Source organism: Hyperoodon ampullatus (assembly GCF_949752795.1).
Source record: "Hyperoodon ampullatus genome assembly, chromosome: 14".
NCBI classification, from domain to species: domain Eukaryota; kingdom Metazoa; phylum Chordata; class Mammalia; order Artiodactyla; family Ziphiidae; genus Hyperoodon; species Hyperoodon ampullatus.
This window is the reverse complement of record NC_136927.1, coordinates 40,773,429-40,794,243: the sequence shown is the minus strand read 5'-3', so window position 1 is coordinate 40,794,243 and position 20,815 is coordinate 40,773,429. Positions and strand designations below refer to the sequence as shown.

The window sequence follows — 20,815 nt, the reverse complement described above, 5'->3', positions numbered from 1 at the left end:
CCACCACCACTCCACTCCAAAAATCAGGTCGCTACCAGTTCTCCCCACATCAAAAACTGTAGTGCCATCAGCCCACAAATAAAAAATCTAGGAGCCATCCTCAATTCCTCTCTTTCTCTTATGCTCCATAACCAAGCTATTCCAAGTCCTGACAGTTCTACGTTCAAAACATATGGAACACATCCATTTCTCTCCACCTTTGTTGTCACTCCCAAGTCCAAGGTACCATCACCTTTTGCCAGAACTAAATCCAGAAGCCCACATCTGGCCACACTTCCTTCATTCTTGCCTCGCTCCAATTCATTCTCAACATCAGCCAGGGTGATTTTGTTAAAGTGTACATCAGATCTTGTCACTCACTCGTTTAAAATCCTTAAATGTCCACTTTTAGAATCAATTACCATGGCCTGCTAGGCTCTCGCGACATGGTCTGGCCCCTGCCTGGCACTGCATTTCTCTCTGGTCCCATCCCTTCCCTTGCTCACTATGCTCCAGCCACACTGGTCTCCATTCAGTTTTTAGAACACTCCACACTTTCCCGCCTTCAATGGCAAGGTCTTCATTCTCTTGCCATTTCCCCTTCCAGAAATGCTCTTCTACAAGCTGCACATCTATGGTTCCATCTCACCCTTCAGACTCCAGCTCAAAAATCAAACCTTAGAGAAACGTTTATTGATCAGCCTTTCTAAAATAACCTCTGCCTAGTTACAGTCTGTCCCATCATCCTATTTGTTTTCTTCTTAGTATTTATAACAACCTGATATTATCTTGTTTACTTATATGTTTCCTTGTATGTTATTTTTCTCCTTCTCCAATCTCCATCTAGAATGTAAGCTCCTTAAGGGCAAGACTCATGTATGTCTTTCACCACTGTGTCTAGTATTCAACATTTTACCTGAAACATAATTAGCTTCTATATGTGCTTAATGGATGGGTGGATGAACAGAAAAATTAATAGACCCCAGAAATCATCTTACTCAAGTTGCTGTATGCTGAGTACTCTCTCAGCATCCTCTTTCCATAGTGGATCTAGCCCAGATGTCTATAAGGGACAGAACTCTCCCAAAGATACAGAGATGCCCTCACCTTCCTACAGAAATGGGCACACTTTCTATTGCCTTCATCATAAAGTCCAAATTCTCTCCAACCTGTGTGCACAACTTCATCTTCCACCATTTCCTTCCCCCGTGCTAAGTTCACAGCACACTCAACTTCATACCATTACGTGAAAATACCAGTCATGTTCATGACCTTGCCTCTCTTTGAAATGCCTCTCTACCCCCCTCCTGCTAAACATCACTCAGCTTCCCTCTATGAAGCTTTGTCTGGTAGCCAAAGAGGTTATACTCTGTACTGTCACAGACCTTCATGCATCCCTCCACCACCACATTTATTCTAATATATGATAATTCTATGACTAATTTCCCCCATTTTACTGTTAATACTTTGAGTAAAAGGGTTATGTCTTATGTCTCTGTCTATCCCACTAGTGCCTAGCATGATGCCTTAGAGAGAGATACAGAAGAAAAAATGTTGACTATTATATATGCATATTAAGAAATAATTTTTTAAGAGAATTTTTAAAGAGAATTTTTCATTATTGTATTGCTCAATGGGGTGAAAAGAACTGGAACATATTAATGGTTGTTATTCTGTCAACTATCTGACCACCATTAGTGAACCAGTGGGAGAGGCAATTTTTAATTTATGAAATGGAAATTTATTTCAATTAGTTATAATGTGGTTAAGAAATCACATTTGAAAATATTTATACTATGTCTGAAATAGACACACTAATACACACATACTCAACCTTTTCACTTTTCACTTTCAGCTTGGATTTTTTTTTTAACTGAGCATAAGCATTGACAGCACTTCTTGGAAATGTTTAATGTATATTTAATGTTCACTTTTATGGTAACCCTACACTAAATCCCATTGGCCAGAAGCAAGTTATAGCTCTTCTGGTTGCTGGCCAAAGGCTGGTGGATCAGCACCATGGACAGAGGGAAATGGTGCAAAAGGTCACTCTAAGGCTACTTGTAAAATAACAGCTGTGATAGCAGATGTACTACCAAGGAGAGAATGGTGTGAATGTTCCCCTGGGGATCATGGGAAGAGCGTGACATCAGGGTTGCGGTCAACTCAGAGGATGGGGTCTTAAGAAAACAACCACTCCTCCAAGATGTCTCTGAGTAGCATGATCTGCTTCATTTATTGACCCATATCGATTTCAACAATTTTTCAACAATTTGCTCTTCTGTTCACAAGGTGCCAACATTTCCAAGCTGAAGTAAACATAAATACCTAACTAGAAAATATGAAGGACATTTGTTCTTTTTACCTGTCCAGCATCTATGACCCTTTTTTCCTTTGCAAACCACCTTTCAAACAAATAAGCTGTTCTTAAAAGATGACACTAAGGATTTGTTGATGCTATGGGGAAGCTTTTGTGATTATATTGAAGTGATGTTTAAGATGGGAGTCCCTGTCTTTTAGCAGTACATTCTGACAGCTACAAATGAAATAATATGATGTCTGGGATTTGTTTCAAAATAATCCAGGATCAGGGGAGTAGATAGAGATAAAGGGAAGACAAGTTTGGCCATGAATTGCTAATTGTTAAAGCTGGAGCATGAGAACACAAGAGTTAATTCTCTCTACTCTTTTATATGTTTGAAATTTTCCATTAAACGTACACATATACGTGTGTGTGCATGTAACACTGAGAGGCCACAAAAAATAAAAATAACAATGATTCCTGAAGAATGTATAATCCTGCACCTAAGAGATAATGCAGAGCAAGCTTTAATACCCTCTACTCCAAGAGGAGCTTTAAGGAGACTAAACTATAACTGTCCCCTGCAGACCTGAGATTTCTGTCTCGTTCAAGATCACATGATGGACTAGGGAGTTCAGATGTCTAGGGATGTTCACTTCATTCTGGAGCAAGATGTCTCAGGAGAGTAGTTTCTAAGAAATGAAACCTCTCATGCACCTCCCCTGGCAAGAGGCAGCTGGGGGCAGCTTGCAGTTGCAGGGGCTGAGGCTAGTGTAGGGAAGGGGTCCCTGGTTGTGATGATGGGCCCACGGTCAACACCTAAAGTTTGGGGTCAGAACTAAAACAACAACAAAGCATTCTTTAAACATAAAATGGACTAGATAATTAGAGGCAGTCGAGATATGATGCCAAGTACATAGGGAGAGGAGCTAAAACATGAAGAGGGTGGACAGGTACAAAAGGAAGACATACCTAAATATTTCCTGGATTGGGGGAGGGGGTTGGGGGGCTTTTCATGCAGTACCCACATCAGAAGCAAATAAGGAGCCAACAGAGACGCTGGTGGATAAAATAAGAAAGTGAATGTAAATTTGCTTCAAAATCTGTGGAACTGTGCACATATGGCAAGAATTACTCAGAGTTCATGGACAGCAGATGAGGTTGAGTGCCTACTATGTGCAAGGCATTGCTCTAAGCACCTGGCACACAACAGTTAAATAAATAAATAAAGTCCTGCTTCATTGAGCTAACAGTCTAGTGGGGGAGACAGATAAATGTATTTGCCAATTATTTAAAAGTGTGATAATTTCACCTGGCTTTTTCCTTTAGACAGAAAAGATGGCCTCCAGCTCACTGCAATCCCCACTATTCCCCATTCCCTACTGTCTTTTTTTTTTTTAAATAAACTTATTTATTTTTGTCTGCATTGGGTCTCCCTTGCTGCGCGAGGGCTTTCTCTAGTTGTGGCGAGTGGGGGGCTACTCTTCGTTGTGGTGGGCGGGCTTCTCATTGCCTCTAGAGCGCAGGCTCAGTAATAGTGGCGTACGGGCTTAGTTGCTCCGCGGCATGTGGGATCTTCGCGGACCAGGGCTCGAACCTGTGTCCCCTGCATTGGCAGGCGGATTTTTAACCCCTGCACCACCAGGGACGCCCTCCCTACTGTCTTATACTCTACTTCACTCAATTATGTTGTCTGCCTGAGCCTTGCAGCCTTTCGAGTTTGTGACCCCTGCCCCCTAATGTCCCTGAGGTGCTTGTGACACTTGCCTCTCCTAAAAACACCAAATGGCTCAAGGAGCATATAAAAGACCCTGTTCGGACTTCCCTGGTGGCGCAGTGGTTGAGAGTCCGCCTGCCGATGCAGGCGACACAGGTTCGTGCCCCGGTCCGGGAAGATCCCACATGCCGCGGAGTGGCTGGGCCCGTGAGCCATGGCCGCTGAGCCTGCGCGTCCGGAGCCTGTGCTCTGCAACGGGAGAGGCCACAACGGTGAGAGGCCCGCGTACCGCAAAATAAAAAATAAAAAATAAATAAAAAAAAATAAAAGACCCTGTTCTTACCCGACTCAGAATCGTGGGTTGCCACTTAGTCTAAAGTAACCTTGGGCAGATATATCACCTCACTGGGCTGTCGATGTCCTTAACTCTAAAACAGATGTAATCTTACCTGTTTTATAGGATTTCTGTGAGGATTAGACTTTGCCTAGTCAGCTCTTACTCCTCCTTTGGATCTCATCCCTAGCTTTACCTCTTCAAAGAAACTTTCCCAGACCTCCTAAGTCAACTCCCTCTAATACACACAGATTCTAAGCATCATGTACTCGTCGGCAGTACCTGCCGCAGTTACAACTGTACATTAGTTTGTAGATTATTTGATTAACACGTGCCTCTCTCACCAGACTGAAAGCTCAAAACTGGCAAAGGATGCTGTGTTTTTTGTTTGTTTTGTTTTTCTCACCACCTGTCACCATGTCTAGCAAAAAAAAAAAAAAAAGGTGACCAAAGAAATGAAATAAAGGAAAGTAAGCTTGTAGACAGCTGTGTAAAGACAACCTCTGGCATGTACTAGCTGCCCAATAGATTCTCACCTAATGCCTCTTGGCTGCTAGAATTTGCATGTCAAGTTTTTCTTTTTTTTTTTTTTTTTTTTTTTTTTTGCGTTACGCGGGCCTCTCACTGCTGTGGCCTCTCCCGTTGCGGAGCACAGGCTCCGAACGTGCAGGCTCAGCGGCCATGGCTCACGGGCCCAGCCGCTCCGCGGCATGTGGGATCTTCCCGGACCGGGGCACGAACATGTGTTCCCTGCATCGGCAGGCGGACTCTCAACGACTGCGCCACCAGGGAAGCCCTTGCATGTCAAGTTTTAACTACGACTTTCTCTAAGAAAAAAAGTCACTAAGTTTTATTTTTTAATAGTCTATCTACCTGCCAACCCCAGAATAGGGATTTTTGCTTTGCCCACTGATATAAGCCAAATGCCTAAAACTGCCTGGCACCTAATCAGTAAAGGGATGGAGGGAAGGAGGGATGGATGGGTGGGCACAGTTCAGGGGTTTCACAGAAGTTGAGAGACTGGACAGCTCCTCCTGCCACCACCAGGAGGAAGCTGGGGCCTAGTCGGAGGATCTCTGAGCCAGAGATGACATCCTCTCCCAACAGTTTTAGCTACACCGACTTCCCCGGTGCCCGGGGCAGTAAGAGCCCCCGAGGCGAAGAGCAGCCCCCGTTGCTCCGCAGGCAACGGATGGGGACATTCATGGATGGGGATATTCACAGATGCGAACATTCACATGTGCTCCCCCAGAGGACGGCCGCTGTCCCGCCGAGGGTCGCCGCCTACAGCAGCCCGTCCAGCACGCGACCGTTCACAGCGCGTGACAGAACCCTCCGCCAGGCAAACGAGTCCTCACACCCCGCGTCAGAAAGGACTTCGCGCCGCCTCCTCAGTAGCGCTCCTCAACCTCACGGACTCTCCCCGCCTCCCAGATTCTCCGGCTGACGGAGAACGCCCACTCCCCTTTCTCACTCTGTTCCACTGTCTCTTGCAAAGTGCCTGCGGTGTGTCCGTCCGCTCCGAGGAAGAGCCGCCGCAACCCTTCTCATTCCTAAAGTGTCTCAGCAGCGCGTCGCTGCGCTGCGCGCTCTCGCGAGAGTCCGCCGCGCCGCCCCCTCCCCTCAGCCCCTCGCCGACAAGGAATTCTCCGCTGAACCCCGCGGCGCGCGGGCGCGAGTGGCGCATGCGTGGCCGCTGCTCCCAGCGCCCCCCGCGCAGTCCGGGAACAGAGCGGACGAGGCCGCGAGCGAGGACCCTGCAGCCGCCACCCTACGAAGCGTTGTTTGGTCCCCGCGGCTTCTCTCCCCTTAGGGACAGGACCGCTTCGCTTTCCTCAGCGTGTGGAGGTTTCCTGAGGACGGCCCGGGCCACCTTGGGCCAGAAGAGCCGGGCGCTGGCCTCGGATAACGTCGGCCCCCACCAGCCACCCGCAGCGGCCTGGGCGCGCTGCCGTGCCCCGAGCCTCGAACCCGGGGCCGGGCGGGGCCTGCGCATCCGGCCCCACCCACTCGGGGGCCTCCCTTCCCCCGGGCCCTTCCCCGGGTGTCTGACACACCCCCTCCCGGCCCGGCTGTCCGCCCCCGCCTTCCTGTCCGCGGTCCCCTTGATTTTCTCCCAGTCCTCTAGCGTTGCTCTTTCCGACATTGCACTAAAAGATGCACCCTGGAAAACCACAACGCGGGGACACATCTTGTTGGGAGAAGAGGCTGAGTTCTTGGACCTTAGGGTACATGTTCACCTTTTCAAGGGCCTAGGATAGATTTGATTAATCAGCCTGGGGTACCCTGTTCCTGCTGACACTGCCGTTTTCACTTCCCTGCCTTCCCACACTTCCAGAACCATTAGGGAGCTCTCGAAGGTTTGCTTTCTTCAAGTCTCCTTTAAGCTAGACGTGAGGTTGACCCCCGGGTTAGAGCATGGCTGCATCCCTGGACCCTCAGATCGACGTGCCCCTGGAGGTTGAGAGATGCCTAATAATGAAGGTGGAAAAGGAGCCCGAGTGGGCATCGCAGCCCATTCTGGAAGGATCGGACAGCTCTGAGTCCGAGACTTTTCGCAAGTGCTTCAGGCAATTCTGTTATGAGGATGTGACCGGACCCCATGAAGCTTTCAGTAAACTCTGGGAACTTTGCTGCCGGTGGCTGAAGCCAGAAATGCGTTCCAAGGAACAGATCCTGGAGCTGCTGGTGATTGAGCAGTTTCTCACCATTTTACCCGAGAAGATTCAGGCGTGGGCACAGAAGCAGTGTCCGGAAAGTGGAGAGGAGGCGGTGGCCCTGGTAATACATTTGGAGAAAGAGACTGGAAGACTAAGTCAGCAGGTGAGAGAGGATTTTCCAAATTTTTGTATTTAGCAAGAAGGGGGTGGAAAGGAAGATGGGCAAGGGATGCATTGCAGGAAATGCAAATTATGGAAGGATAAATGGTAATAACGAAAGACCTTTAAAGGGAATCTTCTTAAAAGGGATCAGAATTTCATATTAAATAGAAAAAAAGCTTTGGTTGAACTATTATCTTGCAAATGACACTAAACATTATGCACCTAAGTATTTGTTTTAAATCTTTGCGTAACGTTTCCCCCCAAAATTATATGAGAGAACAGTACATTCTGCTTCACAGGATTTTACGTTTGTAGCTTGATCCTAAAGAGGGCTATTTTGCCCTGCCCCCCACCCAAAAAGAAAAGGAAAGAAAGGACTTTATCAGTTACCCCAGGGCCTCTTGTAATCCTTTAATATTCCAATCCGTGTCTTCTGAAGTGCCCTCAATGTCATCATCCTTGTCACTCTTCTCCATTTTAATTGCTGATCCTTATTTGTCAGTGGCTTTGCATGCTCTTCTAATTGTTTTTCAACAGCCCTTTCAGTAACCTCATGAAATCCCGCAAGATTTGCACTTTCACCTTGTACAGGATTTGTGTAAAGATCTGACTATTAGCAAGTTGCTGTGTTGGTCAGAAATAGACACTAGATGTCGAGATTAATTTTCTAAGTTTTCAGTGCACTAGTGAATTAATTAGTGTTCTGAGAACTTTCACTTCTCTGTGAACCTAATAGATATGAGGATTCAAATAATGTCTAGTCTGATAACAGGGAGGCTTTCTAGTATTTCACTCCTAACAGATTTTGCCCCTCTGTTTACTAATAAAGAGCACTCTCCTATTCCCTTATGCCCAGACTTCTGGACAATACTATTATCCTGATGCCCTCAGAGGTCCCATATAGGGAATGGAGTGAAATTTTCATTCCTTCTCACATCTTCTATCCTTCTTTGATATCTTTCTTGGGGAATTTGGCCCTGATCTAGCCCTCTTTAACTCTCTTTTCCCATTATGGCACTGACTTTATTTCCCAGGTTAGCAGTCCTGCGTACTCACAGAAGCAAGCCCCACTTGGAGCAGCATGGCAGGTGGCAGACTTTCAGCCACAGCAGGTGGAGACCCAACCCAGAGTGATGTCTCTGGGGGGAGCTGAAAGCCTCCACTCAGGACACCAGGAGCAGCTGAACCAAAAACGAGAGCTTCGGCCCTTACCCAAGAATGGTAAGAGGAACTCAGAGCATGCCCAGTGCAGAGACCATGGCAAATTTGTTTTGTAGCCCTAACACTGTGACTTGTTCAGCATAGCGTCCCCTCAATACATATTTGAAAGTAAATTGAATATTGGGGAGAAAGACTTCATTAGCTTCAAGACTTGGGAATATGTGTGACATAAGTAAAAGGGATCTTAAAGATGGAATCTGAGAAAACATAGATTGCCCAGACTGGCCTTAAGGTCTCATAGTGTTATTTAAGAATCTCCATCCTACAATCAGCTTGTGGTTTTTAGTCCTGCTGCATGTATAAGTGTGTGTGTTCTTGGCTGACTATATGCAACTTGGAAAAACTGTTTGAAAGAGGAAATGAGATTTTTTTCAAAAAGTGACTGACAGTAAGGCATCACAGAAGTGGCATATGAGAGGGATGAACAATAAGACTTCATAGAGAAGAGACAACTGGTGTTCATATCTGCCCTAGACGTTAATGAATCATGTCAAATACAAGGAAATGAAGACCCTGTCCTTCCCAGTCCACAGTGATCTCTCCATCCTCTGCAGCATGGTGTCAGGCTTAAAGAGAAGAGTGGAAGGATCACTGAACCTACAGTAGAAAGACATGGGTTTATATCCTTTCTCTGCCCCCTCCCTGTGTTATCTCAGGCAATTCATATTAATTAATCTCTGTGTATTAATGCATGGAGATTAAGAAATTAGGCTTTAGAGGTAGACAGTATGCGTTCAAAACCTACCTCTGCCATTCTTTATCTGTGTGGTCTTGGTCAAGTTACTAAACTTCTGAAACTTTCCATTCTGTCATCTGTAAAAGGAAAATACTAAGGTTGTTAGCGTAGATTAAAGGAGGCATCGTAAAAAGGGTCAGTGAATAATAGTGCTCAATAAATGTTAGTTTCCTTTCTCCCATAATGGCATGATTATTTTTAAACTTCAAATCTGTCTGACTTACAGAACCCCTCATCAAGAGGCAAGATTGACCACTTTGGACTCCACCTCCTTATCCCTCCTGAAATTCATATTATGATAGAATGCATTGCAAATATTAATGGTTTCTGGACTTTTCAGTGTTTGTTCATCAGCATCAAAGTTCCCTTGTTCACATGGATTAGATGCTGTCCATTACTTTACCTGATAAATTCATGGTGTTTCTGGATTTTGCCATCTCAGGTGATAAGGAATTCCTAAAGAAAGGTGGTTCTATTGAGGTCCTTACTGGGGGTATGGAGGACAGAAAATTTGAGGGATAGATATCTCAGAAAGGTGAATTCCTTCTAAAAGAAGAGATAGGATTTCAGCCATGTGTGCCTAGGGGAATAATGTATTTCCAAGGAAGTGATTCAGTTTGATTCCATAGAAAGTGGTAGATCAAGCTTTTGAGTTCTTGGTCACAGTAATATTTATTCTTAAAGTTTTCCTAGATAGTGAATTCTAGAGTAGAAGTTAGACCACAGACTGCCTTATACTATATAAGCTTATATATCTTCCTTCCACCTTTCTGGGAGTATATTTGCCTGTAGTGTTCAGTACTATGTATCTGTATACGCTAACATTTTTTAGGACAGTATTCACTCATAGGGGATTAATTTGTGCTAGAAATGGCGAACTGGTAACTCACGCGCCAAATCGGATTGTTTTGTTTCACCTACAAAGAGTTTTTGGTTTGGGGGTTTTGTTTGTTTATTTTTAGTTCTCAAGGTTTAAGACTTGAGATTGTACATAAAAGTCCTGCTTTCTGGCTTCTCTTGAAAAAGTTAGAAGCTCTGGGGCTTCCCTGGTGGTGCAGTAGTTAAGAATCTGCCTGCCAATTCAGGGGACACGGGTTCCAGCCCTGGCCCGGGAAGATCCCACATGCCGCGGAGCAACTAAGCCCGTGCACCACAACTACTGAGCCTGCGTTCTAGAGCCCGAGAGCCACAACTACTGAGCCCGCGCACCACAACTACTGAAGTCTGCATGCCTAGAGCCCGTGCTCCACAAGAGAAGCCACCACAGTGAAGAAACCCATGCACTGCAAAGAAGAGTAGCCCCCGCTTGCTGCACTTGGCAAAAGCCCACTCACAGCAACGAAGACCCAACGCAGCCAAAGATAAAATAAATAAAATTAAAAATTAAAAAAAAATTAGAAGCTCGGTGCCAGGGCAATAATCTCACAATGAAGCATCAGCTGGAGCTGAACACTGGGTGTACCCTTTCAGTGGGACATGTGCTCTCCAGTTCCCCACAGTCCTTACCTCTCCCCTTTCATGATGTCCTTTACCTGCTTACTCCCTAAAAGCATTTGTGTTTGTGAGCCCTGCTTTAGGGTACCATGGTTTGGGGCATTGTTCTGAACTCATTGAGAAAATGACCAATTTATATTTGTCGGTTTTTTATACATGCTCATTTCATAAAAGGAGAAGCAGCATGAATAAAATGGCAGAGCCAACAACACTAATTGTTTCTTTCTCTTCTTACAGCTCGGCCTTCTCCCTGGGTTCCTGCTCCTGCTGATGAATGGAGCACCATAGATCAGGAAGTAACAGCCACACGAGTTCCTGTTGGGTCCCAGGTAGATTGTAATTGTTCTCTCTAGCCTAACTTCCTAGGATATTCAGTCACAATGATTTCCTCAAACTTTGATACTCCCTCCAAGAGACTTTTTCCACCTTGCTCCTTTTCCAGAAGAGACTGTACCCAGCCATCTGAGTAATGGGACTCCTTGCTGGATCATCTCTCTTATGATTCTTTATAGTACCTTCTGCTTCATTTGGCACATAATATACACTTGGTTCTTTGATTTTAATTTTTATTTAGGGCCTTTCTGTGCTTCATCCATGATCATTCATCCTTCAAAAACCCATGTGGTTATCTTGGTAGTCATTACTGTTAGTGTGTTACAGGGACCAGTGAAAGATGTCCACATGGCAAGAGGTTTTTCCTACAAAAAGAGTGTGCGTCAGATTCCTGCTCACAGAGACCTCTACCGGGATATTAGAAAGGAGAGTATTGGGAACATGGTCTCCCTGGGTAAGGATTCTATCCCTTTTCAAATAAAAGATTTGGGGATTTCTAATATATTCACTTCTACCGATGATAAAATAGTTATAAATGTTATCACTTTAAGGACCTCCGTGGGTTGTCTAGTCATTTCTGGCCTCTAGCATACCATGTTCTCATACCTCACTCATTCCTTTCTTCCAATTTATATTATAGATTTTTATATATTCTTATAATTTAGTGATTAAAACATTGGGGAGATTTATATATGATTGTCATATTATTGAAATATAAACTTACCTACATCCACTAGACTAAAAATTCCATAAAGTCATAAGGTCTTTTTAGGATTTCTTTTTGTTTAACCCATAGTAACCCCAACACTGTGCACATAGCCTGACATATGGGTGGTGCCCAGCAAATATTCATTGAGTGGATGGAAATCTTATAAACAGAAGAAAATAGCGTGTTGTGAATTTTTTAAATTGCACAAATTTTTACAGGCACACATAACAACTGAAATGTAATTTTACAAGCAAACTTTTGAAGAGCTGTATCATCTGCTTTAACAATAGGGCTAAATATGGTTCATTCATATGTAAGCTACAAGTCAGAGATTACTTATGAATAAAATTATAGGCCTAAAATGTGCACCAGTACACACTATAGATACTATAAACCTTTGTTGTCTAATAGAGTAGCCACTAGCTACACATGGCTATTTAAATTTAAATTTATAAAATTAATTAAAATTAAATAAAGTTTAAAATTCAGTTCCTCAGTGGCAGTAGCGACATTTAAGGTATTCAACAGCTGTATTGGACAGCACAGTTATAGAACATCATCATCAAAGAAAGTTCTGTTGGACATTGGGCAACAATACATATAGACCCTGAAGTACAGAGATTAGAAAATAGGCCGTGTCAAACTGAATGAATAAAGATAAACTGACAATTGTTTATAATCAGAAAGTAATTAAAGCAGTTTAAAAAAATGATCAACTTAAGATGACACACCAGTAACAAAGCACTCTTCCCAAAACAGCAGGACCCTTGATTTTATTTTGTTTTTATTATTTTTATTTTTTTAAATTTTTTGGTCACACCACACAGCATGTGGGATCTTAGTTCCCCGAACAGGGATCAAACTTGCGCCCCCTGCAGTGGAAATGCAGAGTCTTAATCACTGAACTGCCAGGGAAGTCCCAGGACCCTTGATTTTAACTTTTACTTAGGGTCTCTGCACTTCATCGCTGATCATTCATCCTTCAAAGACCTATGTGTTTATCTCGGTAGTCATTGCTGTTAGTGTTGTTACAGGAGCCAGTGAAAGATGGCCACATGGCAAGTTGCCTACACAATAGCTGTTTCCTAGTGTTGCCTTGGATCACACAGCATCCAGACCTAGTAAAATGATGAATTAGAGGTCTTAGTAAAATCTGCCATGAGTGGGTTAGAGACCATACTATGGACATTCAGATTTAGCCCAGTGCCTCCATGTATAACAATTACATATGGAAAGGCCCAGGCCTACAGACACCTGGCTCGGTCTTTTATCATAGATTGTAAACTAAAGGCTTATGAGTCTAGCCTACAAACATATTTGGGCCTTGCACAGAGTTTTAATATAAAATTAGTTTATAAATCTGGATTTCCAGTATCTCTTAAAAAAATCAAACGTCAGGCACAATGGGCCCACCTTCTCTCACAGCAGCCACTGACCACAGCTGAGTGGAGGAGCTCGTGCTAAAATGCCAGGGCGCTCACTCCAGCCACCTCACTCCTTTACTTTGCCTGCCTGGTCCTTGTAGATGTTTGAACTTTCATTGTCCCTACGCTTACTTCTCTCATGTGAAAGTGAAGAGCAAATCTCCATCCCCAGGGTTCTTTCAGCAAGGATTTGTTTTGATGCTGCCTCCCTAGGAGAATTCTGTGAAGCTCCTATGTGTGTTTTCTATAGAAGGAAACTAAATGTTATTACATACTTATTAGGCATTGGACACTTTACAGATGATCCTTTATTTAATATTCCCAGCACCTTGTTGAATAGATTATATTATTTCCTAGGAAACTGAGGCTCAGAGAGATTAAGAAACTTCCCCTGGTCAGAAAGTAAAATAAGTGGTGGAGCTCGGATTCCAATTTAAGACATGTTGATCTCCATCGTATTGTAAAGTAAAAAATTAAGTTACTTTCCTATGCTTAACGTCTCTTTCCCATTAACTTCGCCAGAATGTCTCCAAAAGTTCTTGACTTCTCATCTCCCATAGCCCTAGTGTGTGTATGTGTGTGTTGAGTGGGGGAGTGAGGGGATGTGGGGAGCAGGTGTAAGCACACTTTATAAGTAACAAATACTGGTTCATAGGAGCATGCTCTGAACCTAACACAATGTTAGATACTGAGGGGGAATTGAAGGTAATGAAATACGTGTTTCTTACCCTTAAAAGTTTTCCTTTAAGAACTAGCTGGGGAAGGAAGTGGTACATATATGAGAAGTGAAACGGTAGTCTAAGCTAGTAGATGATTGTGCCAAATAACTCGTGTAAGAAACTAGTGTGCATGATCGTGATTGAGGAAGACTTTAGAGAAGGAACTGAACAAGACCTTTAAAGGATAGGTGTGAACAAGTGTTCCAGGAGAGCATACTACAGCAGGAGATTGGGGCATGCAGTGATGATCTCTCTAGCATGAAATATGTTTCTCTTACTCTAGGAAACACAGTGTCTACAGCTAACAAGATGGCACAGTTGGAGCAAAGAAAGGAGCCATGGACAATAGGTCTACAGTCCCCTAATAAGAGGAGTGTCCTACGAAGCAACTATATCAAGGAAAAGTCAGTTCATGCTCTTCAGACCCCTGCAAGGAATGCAGGGAAAACACGGAGAGAGCAGCAGCAGTGGGGTTTGGAAGATGAAAAAATAGCAGGCGTGCATTGGAGTTACGAGGAAACTAAGACTTTTCTTGCAATTCTCAAAGAGTCTCGCTTTTATGAAACACTTCAGGCCTGTCCCCGAAACAGCCAGGTATATGGTGCTGTAGCTGAATGGTTGCGAGAATGTGGCTTCCTCCGAACACCAGAGCAGTGTCGGACCAAGTTCAAAAGTCTACAGAAGAGTTATCGAAAAGTGAGAAATGGCCATGTGCTAGAACCCTGTGCCTTCTTTGAGGACATGGATGTTTTGTTGAACCCTGCAGCTCATACTTCATCCACGGATAAGCCAAAGGAGATTCTGTCTCTCCCCAGACTAAAGAGAATTGGTATCAGTGCTAAAGAACAGATCAATTTGGTGGAGGAGGAAGAAGCCGCAGAAGAATCTGATGGTGATGAAATGAGTGTTGAGTTTATCCAGAAGTCTGAGCTTCGTGGTGCTCCTGTCTTATTTCAAAACCTGAGTGGTAAGAATGGTGCTTTTTTTTTTCTGGTTTGAAAATGGATGGTGTGGTCTTGTGGAAAAAGGAGTAGACCAGAAGTGACCAAACCCAGGGAATTCTGTCACGCACACCTTGCCACTCGTCACTGTAATTGGCCATGTAACTGAAAGTACTCCCAGGTGTTTTGTTACCCCCAGTGCAGTCTGAGTAACAGCCATGAAGGGTTCTTTTTTGGGTTAGAGCACAGCATGAATTTTGAGTATTTGGGGTCTGTGGAAGGAAGACAAATGGAGTCCAGGGTTCTAAGGATCTAACATCATCTGAGAATTGTTACAATGCAGTCAATTGTATTAGATTGTAACAGTCAAGGATACATTATTATACTATCAAGGGTAGTCCATAAAGGAATATGTAACTAACCGAAAAAAAGAATTAAAAAAAAAGAAATTCAAAGAGAAGACAAGAAAGGAAAAGAAGAATCACAAAGTAGATGCATTAAATGGAAAAAAATCAGTAAGATGATAGATGTAAATCCAAATATATCATTAATTACAAACTTAAAAGTCTAAGGTTATCAGCTATATTTTTTAAAACTGTATTGCTTACAAGAGATACATCTTTTTTTTTTTTTTGGAGCAGAGAAAAAGGCTTATTGCAGGGCCAAAGCAAGGAGAATGGGTGGCTTATACTCAAAAACCCAGAACCACAAGAGATACATCTTAATATTCAGAGATATTGAAATTAAAAGGATAAAAAGAAGATACTATGCAAAAGAAAGATGGTGTTGAAATTTGGGGCCTGGGACAGGCAGAACTAAACCACCAGTTAGTAGCTATGTGACAGCTGACATATCATATAACTACTTTGAGCTTCAATTTTCTGTCTAAAATATGGCTAAGAATATGAGGGTAGTTGTTAGTGTTAAATGAAATAATGTAGATGAAGGCATTCTGCAGATGCTAAAATGCAATAAAACACTGCCTGGTGTCACAGTTATTAGTAATGTTTCTGTACTCTACTTTATGAAAATATGGTAATTTCTTAGGTAGAATGGAAAAACAAACCAGGCTGGGAGATCTGAGACTGTACTCATGACTGTACCTATTCAAAACAAACAGATCTCAGGAAAAAGATGGGAAAATGCATTATACAGGTATTCATCATTCTGGAAATCCATAGACATGAGGGTAGGTGGTTTCAAATATGGAATCGAATGATATGACTGAAAGAGACCACCCAGTAAGGTAGAGGACAGAAAAGATTTTCCTACTACAGATTATAAAACACCCAAAAAGCATGTTTAACAAACTGTCTTCAGACATATCCTGAAAAGCTTAATTCTGCTATAAAAGCAGGACATCTGCCTGTCTTACAGATGGTTTCATCTCTCAAAGTAGAGGACTCAGTAACATCAAAAACTACCCTGGACATAGTTCTGCTGTTCAAAGAAGACGAGCTAAAGAAATGATAGGGAATTTGGGGGAAAAGTTCCTGCTGGGTGTCCTAGCCCATTATTCCTAACAATTTTTAAAAGACAGAGAGCTAAATCCTTAATAACCATAGCAATGGCTGCATTTGGGGGGCTGCCTTTTTATTCTACCAAGTAAACTTTGAGATTAGTTCATCAATTTTAATTTTAAAATCCTATTGGGATTTTGACTTTATAGATTCGACAATTGATATCTGTACAACTTGAATCTTCCTATCCAGAAACATAATGTCTCTCCATTCTTTCTAGTTCTTTTATGTCTTTCAATATAATATTATAGTTATTTTATATAGACCTTCTCATTTCTTACAAAGCTTATCCCCAGACATATAATAGTTCCAAGGAATGGGATTTGTTTTCTTGTACTTCTTATATTTTGTAATGTATAGAGGCTTCAGACACCTTGTATCTTTGAACTTTATCCTTGAATGGCAGGTGTGCACTGGGGCTACGAGGAAACCAAGACTTTCCTTGACATCCTCCGTGAGACTCGGTTTTATGAAGCACTGCAAGCCTGTCATCGGAAGAGCAAGTTGTACGGGGCCGTGGCTGAACAGCTGCGAGAGTGTGGCTTCCTCCGGACACCGGAACAGTGCCGGACCAAGTTCAAAAGCCTTCAGAAGAGTTACCGCAAAGTGAAAAATGGTCATGTGCTAGAGTCCTGTGCATTCTACAAGGAGATGGATGCCCTGATTAACTCTCGGGCATCTGCCCCTCCCACCAGCACCCCAGAAGAAGCCCCGTCACCCTCAATTCAAGAAAGAGAGGACATTGAGATTGAATCCCAGGAACCTACGGGCTGGGAACCTGAGGAGGACTCACAGGAGGCAATAGTTGAAGATTCCAGCAGTGAGAGACTGAGTGAGGAGGAAATTGTGCCAGAGCCAGAATTCCAGGGACCTCCAGGTTTACTGCAAAGCCCGAGTGGTAAGGATCATGAGGGGCTGTGGTCTAAAGAAGAAGGAAGTGGGATTTACTGACAGATCAGGAGCTGGCACATCGCTCATGAATGTCTGTTCATTAAGCAGATATTCGTGTGTCCTGTGCCATTTGAGGAAAAGGGGGAGGTATTGATGAATAAAACAGAGTCCCTGTTCTTATGGTGCTTCTGTTCAAGGGAGGAACTTGGACTCTTGTGATTTGGTTTTTGGGATCTCAGCCTCGGTTTTTGTGTGTATGGGGCAGATAATGTTTAATATCTCCTAGAAATATTGTGGGGAAGAAGAACTTGGAATTATACGTGAGAAAAACTCAGATCGAGGAGGAGTGTAAGTAAGCTCAAAACAGAAATGTCTCAGCTATGTGTGATGTGCATGAAAAAAAGGATAGGCAGAGACAAAAAGACTTTATTCTGGTACTGAGCTCCACCTGCGGGTTTCCCGCTGACCGCTGGATGCCCTCACAGGCATCTCACCAGCAGCCCAGGCTTAAAATTTTCAAAATTAAAATCAGCATCTTCCTTCCCACACTATGGCTCTTCCCTGTGTCCTCCCACAGGTCATCCAGACTTAAAAGATAGAGATTTTTTTGATGCCTTCTCTCTCATTGTTTACATCCAGGCAGATGATATGTTTTTTCAACTGTTGTAGAACTTCCATCTGCCCCCCTCTTTAGTTACCATAACCATTACCCTAGTTTAGCGTTTCTCTGTCTTTTGCCTAAACTATTGTAAAAGTCTCCAAACCAGTTTTCTCCATTAGACTTGTATTAAGGTTCCAGAACCATCCTTAATCTGAGTTTGTCTTTCTAACCTTACCTGTTATTATTTTCCTTCCTGTACTCTATGCTTATTCAAAACAAACATTAGAAAAGGAGGTTCACACATATGCTCTCTGGTAGTATTTATACAGGAATTTGTTTTTGTATGGGAATGAAAGCTGAAATTATTAACTCTGTAACTGGAACTGTTAAAGTTGATAACTTTGGAAACAAAGTCCTTCTCTTGTGAATCTTGCTTTTTAAGGTGAGCTCCAGACCTGTCATCAAATTATCAGGCTCTATCTGAGGCAACTGCTAGGCTGTAACTTCCTCCAAATCCCAGAACAATGTTGGACCCAATCAGAGTGCTTCAGAAGATGACATTGTTAGGGCTTTTGACCTAAGTCAGTGGATTCATTGATGGCTGCCCTCCTCTTCCAACCCAGGGCACAGCCACCCCGCTTAGGACTGAGGGATGTTGGCAGTTTCAGCTCAATATGTGGAAGGAAAGTAACATTGAAATTAGCAAGTAGAAACAAGACAATACAGCAAAATGCATAAGAAGGGTTTGAGAATCAAGCAAACCTGGATTGGGCCTAAGTTACAGTTTGTGAACTATTTATGGATCAAATAATATGATGTCTGAATTTACTTCAAAATAATCTGGGTAGAGGGAGCAGAGAGTGTGTGGGAATAGAGATGAAACAAGATTGGCCAGGAGTAGATCATTGGGTAAGTGGTTCATGGAAGTTCAGTTTTATGTACTGTTCTCTACTTTTCTGTGTTTAAATTTTCCATAATAAAAAGTTAATACAAAAACCACACAGTTAATAAGTGACCAGAATGGAATCATAACCAGAGCTGTATGATTCCAAAGCCTATGTCTTCACCACATCATGCTCTCTGTTCAGAAAACTTCTTGGCAAAGCTGAGATACAAGATGTACTCTAGGATGTAGATAAAAGAGTGAGGAGAAGATAATTCTGGTTTGTCGAGCAGTGAGAATTAAGATTTGAGTTAGTGTGGTCTGCGTGCGAGACTGCCAGAAAAACAAAGTGACAGCAACATTTGAGAAGAAAGAAATACTCTTGGATAGAGTATGACTACAGGTTGATGAGCTTAGAAGTCCATTGAGGAATTTGGACTTGATCATTAGAATCTAAACACTAATGAAGTGTAGTGTACTTTCATACAGATGAGAAATTTTGAAAGCAGGATGAATTGTAGTGGAATTTCAGGGAGATAAACTAAGTTGCTCCCATGTTAATCAGGATACAGATTGGGGATACTGGCTTGGATTATAATTAAATTCCGAAAACATTTCCAAAGGCCTACTTTGTGCTGGGTATTATTGGCTATTCGTGGAACTGAAAGAAAATAAGGCCCAGTGAATCAGGAAAGAGTCCCCACGCCTGAGGCCAGTGAAGCACACAGGGATCCTAACAGACAAGGCCTATAGGCCATGTTGTTTATGTTGATACATGACTGGTCTCAAATGTTTATTGTCTTTTTTTTTTTTTCAGATTTTGAAATTGGAAGTGGTATCAAGGAGGATGCAACACAGGTAATATATAAGGACATGGAGCAGCATAGGGCATTAATAGAAAAGTCTAGAAGGGTTGTTTCTCAGAATGCTGATCCAGGTAAATATTGTAAAAGGGAATGCATCTCAGGAAGACAATGGGAAAACCTTCAAGGAGTCAGGCAGGGAAAACTGATGTCTCAGCCTAGAGATTTAGGGAAAGCTGTCGTGCATCAGAGGCCTTTCACGGGGAAAAGGCCCTACCGACTCCTCAAGTATGGAGAAAGCTTTGGAAGGAGTGCTCGCCTCCTGTGCCGGATGACCCACCAGAAGGAAAACCCTTACAAGTGTAGTGTCTGCGGGAAGAGCTTTGGTAGAAGCAGGAGTCTAATCAGACACCAAAGAATCCACACAGGAGAAAAACCTTTTAAGTGTCTTGACTGTGGGAAAAGCTTTAACGACTCCTCAAACTTCGGTGCCCACCAGAGAATCCACACAGGAGAGAAGCCCTACAGATGTGGAGAGTGTGGGAAATGCTTCAGTCAGAGCTCGAGTCTCATTATACATCAGAGAACCCACACTGGAGAGAAGCCCTACCAGTGTGGAGAGTGTGGGAAGAGCTTTACCAACAGTTCTCATTTCAGTGCCCACAGGAGAGTCCACACTGGTGAGAATCCCTACAAATGTGTGGATTGTGAGAAGAGTTTCAATAACTGTACGAGATTTCGAGAACATCGGCGAGTACACACTGGAGAGAAGCCCTACGGGTGCATCCAGTGTGGCAAACGTTTCAGTAAGAGTTCTGTTCTCACTAAACATCGGGAGGTTCATGTGAGAGAAAAGCTTCTGCCATACCCTCCAGCGCTCTATGCCCCAGAGAACCCACACAAGGGAAAGACTGATGAATTCAGGCAAACTGTTTGATGATGATCTCTTCTCTTCCTAAATGTCCCCTTAGCCATTTTACCCTAAACTCACTCTTGGAAGCAATCTTTTCTTAGCTATAAAGTATAATTCCCAAGATAAGTTTGAGAATATAAATAAAGACTTGGATCCTGTCCTCACCTCTGCCTCTAACTTCATCAGTCTGTTCCTCTCCTTCTATGTGTCTCAACTTTTCCTTTAATAAAGTGAAGAAGATACAGTGCCTGAGTGCAGAATGGAATTCTCTTCAGTATGTCGAGGCCACTGCCATGGGATTGCTAAACCCAGCAACATCCAAGATCCTTCAGTGTATGGGAGAGTTGTTATCAAGGAGATAAAAAATGCTCAAAGTATTTTTCATTCTCTACCACAAGCGATCTGGATGCAACTTGATCACAGAGTTTCCTGTTTGGGTAGAACTTTGAGCAGCCTGATGAGAACCACATCAG

The 20,815-nt window shown here is 43.1% G+C and overlaps 1 protein-coding gene across 1 annotated transcript; it reads left to right on the top strand.

Moving 5' to 3' along the window:
* Positions 1-6,750: 6,750 nt before the first annotated feature.
* On the top strand, positions 6,751-20,366 carry ZKSCAN2 (zinc finger with KRAB and SCAN domains 2; the record flags this gene model as incomplete). Its single annotated transcript, XM_079719039.1, has 8 exons — positions 6,751-7,155; positions 8,189-8,375; positions 9,554-9,604; positions 10,843-10,941; positions 11,243-11,392; positions 14,074-14,757; positions 16,658-17,149; positions 19,444-20,366. The coding sequence occupies 8 exons, from the start codon at positions 6,751-6,753 to the stop codon at positions 20,364-20,366; spliced, it is 2,991 nt and encodes a 996-aa protein (XP_079575165.1).
* Between the last annotated feature and the right edge of the window lie 449 nt (positions 20,367-20,815).